Source organism: Pleurodeles waltl, chromosome 3_1 (assembly GCF_031143425.1).
Source record: "Pleurodeles waltl isolate 20211129_DDA chromosome 3_1, aPleWal1.hap1.20221129, whole genome shotgun sequence".
Classification (NCBI taxonomy): Eukaryota; Metazoa; Chordata; class Amphibia; order Caudata; family Salamandridae; genus Pleurodeles; species Pleurodeles waltl.
The window spans coordinates 1941883448-1941895738 of NC_090440.1; the positions used below are offsets into that span (position 1 = coordinate 1941883448).

At 45.9% G+C, this 12291-nt stretch overlaps 1 protein-coding gene across 2 annotated transcripts in view; it reads left to right on the plus strand.

The window, feature by feature from the left end:
* The window catches only part of PIPOX (pipecolic acid and sarcosine oxidase), a 217672-nt gene that overhangs the window by 37210 nt on the left and 168171 nt on the right, over nucleotides 1-12291 (plus strand). The window contains exon 1 of one of the 2 annotated variants that reach the window (XM_069226218.1): nucleotides 1044-2041. The exons of the other annotated variant lie outside the window; for it this stretch is intronic. Within the exon in view, the coding sequence (XP_069082319.1) occupies nucleotides 1928-2041 (114 nt within the window). The 5' untranslated portion in view covers nucleotides 1044-1927. Of the gene's footprint in view, nucleotides 1-1043; nucleotides 2042-12291 lie in introns of those variants that run through there. 2 annotated transcript variants of the gene reach the window in all.

Consider the following 12291-nt stretch of genomic DNA (forward strand, 5'->3'; position numbering starts at 1 on the left):
AATAATAACGCTAGGCATAACAGCCCAAAATGAAATATGGCTTCTCCCTGTTAGCCAAGCTGTAATCAAGCCCTTTATTACCTAGATAACAAAACATTAAACATAAATGTTAGAAAAACATACCCATCTAATAGCTAAATTGTTGTGTGAAAAGGTAAAATCTGGGCTCAATCTCCACTTCTCAACTTCACTGTTTCACCAACTGGTGTGATTTTAGGCAAATACAAATATTGTGTCTCACAGAGTCTCTGACTCTGTTTCCTCTTTAGATCTTCCTCATTGTCTTGCAGTTCCTCTTGAAGGCCTCCTGCAGTGCTCCTCTTCAAGGCAGCAGGTGATGCAGACAGTAATCATCAAAAACTCTTTTCTCCTCCTTGTGCCCTTTGGAAGAATGAGCACCCTTAATGCCCACAGTTGTGAACAGGACAAACAAAAGGGCAGAGGGCACAGGGGGCCTCCGGACTCACCTTTATTCTGTTACCATCAGATTGGAGGATGGTCGGTACAGGGCTATTATAAGTAGCGCTTTTGTGCGCTAATGGCCCTCTGAATAACAGATGTGAGAGGGGACTTTTTTTGTCCCCTTGTCCCCCCACCTTCGTCCCCCGTGTCCCCCACCCTCCAAAATCTGGGAGAGATACATCCCCCGCGTCCCCCACCCTCCAAAATCTGGGGGAGATACATCCCCCGCGTCCCCCACATTTCCTACGCCCATGCCTAAAACCCTGGCTTTCTCCGCGAAACGCGGGTCCTCCCTCAGACACGTCTTTCCAATATTTTGTGAATTGCAGAAGTCCGGGATCTGCGTGGGCCCGGCCTCTTCTTAAGTGACGCGCTCTGATGGAGTCTGTCAGAGGGTCTTTCTTATGCAAGCTGCGACGGGAACATGGCAAATTGGAACATGCCAAAATTGCACTCCAGAAAGTGTTGGAGTCTGAGTGACGGGTGAATAAACATGTTTAAAAATAGAAGCCCGTCAGAACGGCGGCCCCTCGAGTCCCCGCCTCACTCCTCTCGGGCACCGGGCCATCCGGCAGAAAACTCCGTCAACAAGCCGGCGGGACGTCACCGGAGGAGCGGTTTGAAGCATCTCCAGCCTCTGATCCGTGTCTTCTCAGAAGATCTGAGAGACGACTTTCGCAGCCGTAGGCCAGGTTTACCCGTCCTTTCCTCGGTACCCCCAGGGTGGGCAGGCAGGCCTGGGAAGCGCGTCTTTGCACACCCAGGATACCAAGGGACTGTGCGACGCGTCGAGCGGTTAGCGCACGTAGACCTGGTGTTGGAAGCGGCCCTCATAGAACAGGGACGGGACAACAAAGGGGGCTGGGGGTAATCTGTTTGGGATTTACAGACTTCTGTCGCCTTTTCATACATAGAAGCCTTGAGCTGAATCTGCCTTTTCCCAGACATAACTAACAGCATTAAGATAAAGCCGAACCATCTGTCAACAGATCTGGCATACTGCTAGCTTGGCATGGAGGGCTGCTGGGAGTGCTTCAGTGATCCCGCTGTCAGAGCAGAATGCAGGCAGGTCTAGGCCATCCTTATATCTGAAAAAAACTGCTATGTTTGAAAGTTGGCTCATGCAAGTTAAGTAAGAATTTACCCACTCAGTGGTAAATGTAGTGTGGGCGTGGCCGTGCAGCCTCAACATGCTGAAGACCAGAGGAAGGGCTGCTGAAACAGAATTATCCCTAAATATTCACGCTAGGAGCTTGATGCAAGAAACCTTATCATTAAAGTCTCAAAACTAAAGTTCCTGGTGCCAGCTTGATGAACACTAATAATAAAAATGGCCAGCCAAATGGTTAGTCAGCATGTCAAAAGAAAGGGACTTATTCCACCGTAAGGTACTGTGACCCAGCAGACAGCTCATCTTGCTGACCAGTAGAGAATACACGTGCCACCAAGCTTAGCATCAAAGATCATGCTGTCTAAAAGGCTCAAACACAAGAGATTATGTGATACAACATGCAAGTTACAAGGATATCTGCAATCCCAGAGTTTCAACAGCATCAATTGTGCAAACCAAGAAATAACGGTAAGGTGAATAGGATTCTGGCAGCTGGTTTGTAACGCTGTGACAAGAAAAATCTGGCACCCCGTTTTGAAACTGGTTTTAGATTCTGGTTAGATGGTTTTTGGTTCAGGTTAGAGGTGGGGGGACCGAAGAATAGGATTCCTGTACCCGGTTTGCAACGCTGAAGTGGAGTTAACGGGAAACAGCCATTACTACACGGCTGTTTCCCCGACTAGCCTTTACCATGCATTCGTTACCACGCACAGGTCATTACAACTAATAGCCTTTACCACACATACCATTACGATTGTAATGGAATTCATGGTAAGGGCTATGTGTTGTAATGCTGGTGAAGGCTATCGGCGTCTTTAGAGGGAGCGGAAAGATCATTCTGTTTCCTCAGAACGACCTGGGGGATTGGGCCTGGGGCTGGGGAGTACTGTTTTAGGGAGGGGCCAGGGGTGGGGGGTGCTAGGTTTTAGGGTGGGGGTAGGAGTAAGGTGAGGGGGATTGGGTCAGGGGGTACTGTTTTAGGGCAGGGGTGGTTTTAGGGCTTGGGGTATTGGGCCTGGGGAGGTTACTGTTTTAGGGAGGGGGCAGGGGGGGTTATGGTTTAGGGCAGGGGGCGTTTTTCAGGTTAAGTGCAGAGGGGGTTGGGCTTGGGGTTGAGGGGACTGTTTTAGGGCGGGGGTTAGGTTTTTGGGCAGGGTAGGTTTTCGGGATTAGGGCAGGTGGATTTGGTCTGGGGATGGGAGTGTTGTTTTAGAGAGGGGCGGGGGTTAGGTTTTAGGCTGGGGGTGGTGGTTTTTGGGTTTGGAGGGCTATTGGGCCGCGAGGGACCTTTACCAAGCATATACCTTTAAAACACGTGCTTTTACAACATAATTTGTTGCACAGACATGCATGGTAAGGCATATGCGTAGTGATGGCATTCTCGTTGTAACACACTCATGGTAACGACGTGCATTGCAACGGAATGCGTGGTTCCGACATACAACCAGAGTAAACGGTTTAACTCCAGGGGCTGGTGATTCCACCTGTGTGCCTTTTTGTATTTCTGTCCCGGGGCTATATTCCATACAGTAAAGCTGACGATATGTGCATCTGTTCAGGTAGGAAGGACTGCAATTTGTCTTTTACTCGGGCCTCGTTTTTCTCCCTTGATAATATATTTTTAAGATTTTGTGCATTGGTTGCCTTTACAGCACGCTGTGACCCCATCTTAGATCATGCAGGTCAGTGCCTTTTATTGTTTTTTGAATACGGGGCTATGCAATGCAGTTACTTAGTGGAAGGCTGATGGTACAACACTTGCATGTTCTCACATTCCTTTCACACTTTTGCGTTTGCATGCTCTCTTGTTCTGATGGCCACCATAGTTTTACTACAGTAACATGGATTTGCCTTCTCCTTGGCATGGATACCCTGAAATCCCTGGCTCTTTTTACACACTCATCCGGTGCGCATCATAATTCCTCTCTTCTTTCTTTTTCTTCTCTCCTTAACACTGCTCTGTTTCCTTCTCTTTTTTTGCATGGGATTTGTTCCCTTTATCGAATGACCATGGTTTTTCTTCATCTCCCTTATAAAGAAATATGAGTGGGTTTCTTTCATGGATATTTGGAAATTTTGCCCCTGATAAATTTGGGTTTGGTACGATTTTTTTCAGCCTTTTACCATTTGCTCAAACAGTTAGATTATTGAGACAAGACTGATTTTTGGTTACCTTTCCTCATAGGTGTCTACCTTTATCTTGTCCTGATAATGACCCAAGAGGATTTATCCTAATAGATGGGTCGAAATGTCGACTTAAACTTTCGCCGACCCTTAACATTACTGTTGAATACAAACTTTTATACATTATTATTTTGAGTTTTAATCTCTGAATTTAGTAATCCGAAGGGTGTGGGCGCTTGGTGCATTATTTGTATATTGTTCATATAATTATTATTTTTGTTCACCTATTATCACTCGTTCACTGTGCCATCTCTTGGAGCACCTTCCCTTTCCTTTCCTCCATATAATGCTTTCGATAAATATAAGTTTATAATGTTATCAAATGGTGTTCGTAATTTCTTTCTTCTAAAGAAAAATTGACCTAGACGAAAGGTCAATACATCTCCTATGTCTCGTTATCATATATTTTGATAAAAATATTTTTCCCAGTAGCACTCTTGTTTGAATAACAGTATTACCATTGTTCTAGGAATTAAAGGGTGCCCCTTCTGTTTCTGGTTGGAATGAGAGGTAGGTCATAACCACTGTGATGTCTCTTACAGCATTTTGATGCTTATGGTCTTGAATTAGCGCAGGATTACCTGAAAACTGGAGATCTTGCTAAAGGCTAGTAGTTCCCCCAGAAGTGCTGGTAAGCATCCCATAGGGCTAGGCACCGAGAACAAAATGTCATTGTTGAACAATGACATTCTAAATTAATCGATCCCAGGTTTCACCCTCTTTACCTTTGGCTTGTTACAAATCTGCTGTGCCAGGGGTTCCATGTATAATACAAATAGCAGAGGTGATTGCGGACATCCTTTTGCACGCCAAACTTTGGAAGAGCCCCTGAATGACCAGCAATTGCCATGAATCTGAATCGTAGTGCGAATCCTCTGGCCACGAAGATTGAATTGAAACAGTTCTAACTGACTCTGTCAAACTCTTTTGTAGCATCCAATGAGATTAGAATTGCTATGTTTTTCTGATTGTTCACCACTCGTATTGGATGTAAGGCCTGCTTAGTGTTGTGTCCTACTTTGTGTCTTGCTATGAAATCTGATTGAACTGAGTGGATCATAGAGGTACAAATATTTCTAAGCAAAGAACCAATGCCTTCGTGAAAAGCTTCACATCTACATTCAACATAGAGATGGGATGACAGGCACTGAATTCCTACTGGTCCCGTCCTGGTTCCAGCAGAAGAGCTATTTGTTCTTTAGCCATGGAGAGAGTTGCCACTTTATTGCGGACTGTATTATTGAACACCCTAGTTAAAATATCTATCAAGTTAGGCCTGCACTCTTTTTTTTATAAAATTCTGGCAGTACCAATATGTGCCATGAGCTATCCCATCCCAAGAGTCTTAATGGCTATTATTTTTTCTGCAGTGATTGAGCATTCCATTCTGCCACATTAATCCTCCAACATGATCCCTACGGTAGATTATTTTAATAATCATCCATTATTCAGATTGGGTCAGTTAGGCCCCCTAGTGTATAGGGAGCCAGATAGAATTGATGAAATGTTTTAAATTTCTATGTTCTTCTTTTAGTGTAGTGTCACAACTCCCTAAGAGATACTATGAATGTCTGAGTTTGATTGATTCAGTGTGGCTCCCAGCATCCAACCTGCTCTGTTTCCTCTTTCATAATATCTTTCGGTGACTCTTGCTAGAGTGCATTATACCCTGTTATGATCCAACAGCTGTTACTGGCCTTGTCGGCACTGTTTCTCCCTACCTCTATGACCTGTTCCTTCTGATAGAAAAAGTGCATCCTTGTGAAAATGTCAGTTGTTTGCATGATCTGTGCGCTTAGTGTTGGTGCACATTGAGTACCAGCTAGCAATATGTCCTCCATTTAAAGCCTATCTAGTAAGTTTTTCAACAGTCTTTGCATAAATGCTTCTATGTCAATGCCCTCAGCTCTGCAAGGGACCCTAGTTTCTTGACATTATATCTCCTTGAACGATTTTCCAAGTATACTAGATGGCTTTGCAAGTTGTTATCCTGGACTTGCAAGGATATCAGCTCTTGTTACATAGAATCTTTTTCCATTTCTTCATCATCTCTTGTTTTTTCTAATGAGAACACTGTTTCCCTAGCTCATTCATGCCCTTTTAACCTCTTGAAACGTCTGTTGCAGGACTTTTACATAAAGCACAGATATCTTCCATCAGGCTCTGAAAGAGGTCTGTCATGAATTGCTTATTGATGGGAGTTTCCGAGTCTGGGTCATCTGTTGGCACAGGACACAGAGTAGATGATCAGCCTGTTTGCTGTCTTTTTAGAAGGTTGCTTTCTGGGTTTCTGGATTGCTTTGGTTAATGCCAGATTGTCCACACATAGAGGGTGTCATAGTGTCACTCTCATATCTGTGGTCACACGTGTTAGCAGTCGATCCTCCGCAGTGCCTCTCTACTTTGCTGTTCCAATTTAGGCCGCTTTAGCTCCCCAGTCCATCACAACCAACACTCTCGATACAATTGAATGATAATAAGTCCAAAGTCATATTAATTTCAAACAGATCCGTCCTGCGTTGACAATTGTTCTTTTATTCCAAAGTCCCAATTCCATTCATGCTTTCTGTTCAATTCTTCAATATGGTTGGTTCGTACTTGACAGCCTTGTCTAACTTTATTGGAGAATTGTCCAGAAAGCATGAATGGAATTGGGGTTTCGGAATAAAAGAACAATTGTCAACGCAGGACGGATCTGTTTGAAATGTATATGACTTAGGATTTATTATTATTCAAATGGATTGAATGGGTTGGTTGTAATGTACAAAAGTATAATGTATTGAAGAATACATACCTCTACCCGTGGGTGGCAGGGTAGTCAGTCATACAGCTCCACTGGTAGACATTTATGTATACACTCGGTTTACCTGAGCACTGTGGGACACTTATGGGAGGTGCTTTTTTGCCATTTCTACTCTTCACTACAGGACATTAGGTCCCCAGTCCTCCTGCTGATCAGTCACCTGCATTGAAGTCACCTGGTACTCGCTCCTGTCTTCGATCATTGAACTACTGTTGCCTCCAGTTGTGTGCAGATACAGGCTTTGCGTCCCCTTTCTGATGATCTTCCCACAGCGATCTTGGCTATGAGGCCTTCACTGCATAGGCACAACGGGCTGTTGTCTCCATCTACTTTTAGCCCAGTTTCAGGTTCACCTCTGCCTTGTCTATAAGCCGAGGGAGCTGACTGTCTAATTTCTGAATTTAGATGGTGGTGATAATTGACTGATACTTACATGAAATGGAAGGGACACATGTGCATCTTACTCATCTGCCCATGCCACTCTGTTTGCACATTTTAATCTTTGTATTCTCTCTACATAATACTGCAGGAAAATCAGCAACAGCATTGCAAAATTAGAATATTCAGTCCCCTGAGTATGCAACAATAGAATAGAAATGACAGTTTGTTCAAAATTAAAAATGTAGTTATACTTGGCTCACAAACATGAATTGAAACTCATTGAGCCAAAACACGCCCCAAAGGAGAATGGGCAGAGCAGCATAACTCAAAATCCCTAGGACAATCACCCACCCACTACACCCCTCTAGAGGAGGATCTGTGGTTCGTCGCCCAAGGTTCCCACCCCCTTATCGCAAAATGGCAACCACCAGCTAGCTACCAAGGTGCTCCATTTCATTGTCACCCTTTATACCTGCAAGCAAGATTTCCAACAGTTTTTGGATAAGTCCACTTGGGAGAACACATATTGTCTCCACCCCATTGTCACTCAGCCTCAGTGGAAAACTGACCAACACCACAATGTCCTTCACCACCAAACGTTGTCAGGGCTCCGATCAAGGAGAATCCTGTCATCCCAGTCATCACTTTGCCCCTTTGAATTTTGGATCTTAACAGTCTTTCTACCCACTCATTATTCACAAGGCTTGTCATTGTGCCTACTTTGTTGACATTATCTCCCCTTGCCTCCAGGGGCAGTCAATATGCATCCTTCACCATTGATTGTATTGCCACCATGTTCAGCAACTCGCCAGGCACTGCACACAAATTCACCTTTAAGGTTTTAACTTGAATCTGCATTGGAACTCCCATCACCTTCACCTGGGTTCCTGTCAGATTATACAGGTGTTGAATCATGGCATTGAACTACATAGTCCCTTCAATTCCATTTCTTCTGAAAGTTTCCCTTTCTCTCACTGCAGTGAATTATTCCATTAGCTGGCCCTCCGACAAGTGGAACCTTTTGTTTGCCGCATATTGCTCCTTCTCAAATCAGCTACTATGTTGTTCCCTCTAGTTTGTCTTTCACAGCTACCTCTACCCTTTCATTATTCGTTGTTTCTTTTTGGCATTTTGAGTGCAAAGTGTTCTTGTATTCCATGAAATTGTTTTTCTATGAAATCACAACCAACCACCTGAAAGCCATAGACAATAGGAGACATTGTAAAGGAGATTTGTCAATGCCTTGAGGAGGTGCAAGGTAAGCAAGAGAGTGAGTCATTTTCAGAGACTGGTGACAAACACGGCAGGTGAAAGAAAAGAGGGCAGAGGTAGCTGTGGAAGACGGGTGTATGTGATTTCAACAAAAAACAACTGCATAGAATCCCATTACTGAGAAACCATTTCACCTAAACAGCTTAGTGGAAATTTGCATGACAAATGCTATTAACCATTTCAGCTAAACTAATTCTTGTAATGTAGTTATTTTCAAAATGTGTCTTTTGCATGCTTTTTTTAAAGATGTAAATACACTATTTGCAGGTTTTACTTTCAGAAAACTTTTGTCTGAGGAATTTATTTCTGCGCTTTACTTCAAAGCACATTGGTTTGCATTTATAACTTTTACATTGTCAAGCACTTACTTCAGTAGCTGTTTGTTTGCTGACATTCACCATCCCTAAACACCATCCATCCTTACCCCTAAAAACCCTTCACCATACCTAAACTACGCTCATCCCTAATGCCTAAACTCCACCTATCCATGAACATTAAAAGCATATCTAAACTAGACCCATTCCTTACCCCTGAAGCCCCACCCATTTCTTGACTCTAGAAGACATTTCTAAACCTTGAAACTCCTCACTAACGCTAAACTCCACACAGCTCTGAACCCTAAAACCCCCTTTCTATGCCCAAACCCACCTCATCCCAGAACCCTTAAAACTGTGCCACCCCTAAACACCACCCATCCCTGACCCCTACAAACTCTCACCCCCCCTAAAACATCCATTTCAGATCTCTAAATACACTGAACACCATCCATCCTGGAGCTCAAAGAACCCCTCATCACCCATAAACGTCACCAATCTGTGATCCGTAAATGCAGTTTCTACCCTTAAACTCCACCTATCCCTAAACCCTAAAAGCCCTCATCACCACTAAACTTCACACATCCCTTAACTCTAGAAACCTCTTTGTACATCTTAACTCCACCCATCTCTGAACCTTTAAACCCCCTCGCCAACATAAACTCCTCCCATTCCCTATTCCTAAACTATGCCCATAAACTCCACCCACCCCAACCCCTAAACTCACCACCACCCCGAAACTCCACATATTCCTGAACCCTAAACACCCTTCACAACCCCTAAAGTCTACCCATCACTGAACCTTAAAACACCTCAACTCCCCTTCACTCCATCCATCCCCGAACCCCAAAAACCCATCATAACCTCTGTTGCACCTGGCTTTTTTTGCAGGTCATCCCCAGTCTTTTTGCCTCCTTCCTCCTAATTTTTCAGACCAGTTTTTGTTGACTTTAGGACTCTAGCAGCCACAGCCCGTCCTTTAGGGTGGAGGGGCCATGCCCCCCCACCTTTCATCCCTCATGAAAAGTGTCTGTCAGGCTGAGCAAAGGTCACCCTGACAGACACTCTTCATGTTCAGATCAGGCAGCCAGGAGCAAGACATGGCGATTTGCGCAAACTCCTGGATGCCTGAGCTGAACTTTGCTGGGCTGAAGAGGTCACAGGTCCTATGGGCGTGACCTCCTCAGCTCAGCAAAGGGGCCCCAAGGCCCTTCCCCTCAGTGACGAGGGGAAGCCTCACCAATTGACTTCGACCTAGGCACTTCAGGTTTAAGCCCTGAAGCGCCCAGGGCGAGTGTCAATTAGTGACACCTCATCACAGAGTGGGGAGGGATCAGAAGTCTCACTGACCCCTTCCCACTCTTTGGTCAGCCAAAGAGGTAAGGCAGCAATCCCAACCCTCCTGGGACCTCCGAGCTGAAGGTAAGTGTGTTTTTTAAATGAATGTTTGGTGCGTGCGTGTATGTTTGAATGTTGATGAGTGTTGTGAATGGATGTGCGTGTGTGTGTGAATGAATAAGTGTGAGTGTGCTTCCCGCCCGCCCCCCCTCCTAAAATTACAAACCGCCTCTGGACTCTGGGCACGTTACCACTGCTAAAACAGTGCTAAAGTGCATATGCTGTATGTGTAAATTGTACTGTTGATTAGTTTATCCATGATTGGCATATTTTATTTACTGGTAAGTTCCTAGTGAAGTGCACTAGAGGTGCCCAGGGCCTGTAACTCAAATGCAACTAGTGGGCCTGCAGCACTGATTGTGCCACCCACATTAGTAACCCTGTAAAAATGGCTCAGACTTGCCACTGCAGTGTCTGCGTGTGTAGTTTTAAACTGCCAATTCCACTTGGGATTTGTGCCCACTTGCCAGGCCTACACCTCCCCTTTTACTACATGTCAGGGACCCTTAAGGTAGGCCCTAGGTAGCCCCAGGGACAAGGTGCAGTGTATGCTTAAGGTAGGAAATATACTAGTGTGCTTTATATGTCCTAATATTGAAATACTGCTGAATTCGGTTTTCACTGTGCAAGGCCTATCTCTCTCATAGGTTAACATGGGGGATGCCTTTAAATATCATTAAAACACAGATTCCCTTTCAGAGCAGATAAAAATGTGGAGTTTACGGTCTCTAAACTCACAATTTAAAAATACATCTGTAAGTGAAGTTGGGTTTTAAATTGTCTGTTTGAAAATGCCACTTTTAGAAAGTAGTCATTTTCTTGCTTAAACCATTCTGTGACTCTGCCTGTTTGTGTATTGTCAGTCTGGGTCAGTTTGACAGTTGGGCTGTTTTGCACCTCTCTAGACAGTGACACAAAAGGGGGGTGGGGGTGCAGCCTGCATATCCTGATGAGCCATCTGAGCTAGAAGGGAGGGGGAAGTGGTCGTTCACACCTGAAAGGACTGTGCCTGCCCTTACACAATCCAGTCTCCGACCCCCCGGTGTGCATCTGGGGCCTGGCCTGGACAAGGAAGGATCTTGCAAACACTTGAGACTTTGCTTTGAAGTTTGCCAACTTCAGAGGCAGAACAGGGTATAAGAAGAAGACCCAAAACCCCAGACTTTTAGAATCTTTCTGGTATCAAGAGGAACCTCCGCCAAGGAGAAGAGCTGAAGAGCTGGAGGAGGAGTACTGCCCCTTTGCTGTGCTGCTTTGCTGGACTGGCCTGAAGTTGCTGCTTCTGCCTGAAAAGATTGCAAAGGGTGAACTTTGCTGTGTGTCTTGCTTAAGAAAGTTCTCCAAGGGCTTGGAGTAGAGCTTGCCTCCTGCTGGAAGTCTCAGGGAGACCAAAGACTTCAGTTTCCTCGACCTGCAGCACTGGGAAGTGTGTGTTTTGTGCTGTTCAAAAGGAGAAACCACTGCGACGCCGCCAACGACGCCACTGGCCTGCACCGTGACGTGCCGACGCTGCACGGAGTCGCATTGCCCCGCTTCGCACCGTGACCCTCGTCTCACCGATGCCGTCATCAGCCGACTTCACCGAGCCACTGCTTGCTCCGCGACCTGTGGGCCCGCACTCCGGCATCACCTTCTCACACCACAGCCTGGGCCTCCCCGACGGCGCTGCTCCTGCTGACACTGGCGCCGCTGCCTGCATCATGGCCTGTGGACACCGCTCGTGAGGAGCATGAAGCACCGTCCCGCACCGCAGTCCCGGTCCACCCACCCAGCACCATCGACTCCAGTGTCATCACCAGGCATCCCTGCCTGCACCGTGGCCTGTGGACACCGCTCGTGAGGGTCACAAAACACCGTCCTGTCCCGCACCCCTGGCTTTGGCCTACTGACGACAGTGCTTTCACAACAACTTCGCCCCTACCTGCGCCGTGATCTGGGGACACCGCACGTTGCACCGCCCCACTTGGCAACGCAGCCCGACGCCATCCACGCCAGTGCTCCTGACTTCATCAGCCCGGAGTTTAATGTGCAACGCGTTTGATTTCAAGGGCCCGATGACCCCTGCACCAGCTCTGGAACCAACACCGTGACGTCAACGACGCCGCTCTCTGGAGCTCGCCATGAGGATCACGACGCCCAAATCCAAGTTACTGTTTGTGGGTCTTCCCGACTCCGTAGCTGGCCCGTGACGCTGTGGCCGGCCTGAACTGTTGGTTTTGTTGATCACGATGCCGTGATAGCCCCAGCTGGAGCTATTGACTTTAAGGAACTGTATTTTTGAGTAAATTTTGCAGAATTCATATTTTTATTACTGTATATTGGATTTGTATCGTATATGGTCTTGTTTTAAATAGATAAGTATTGGC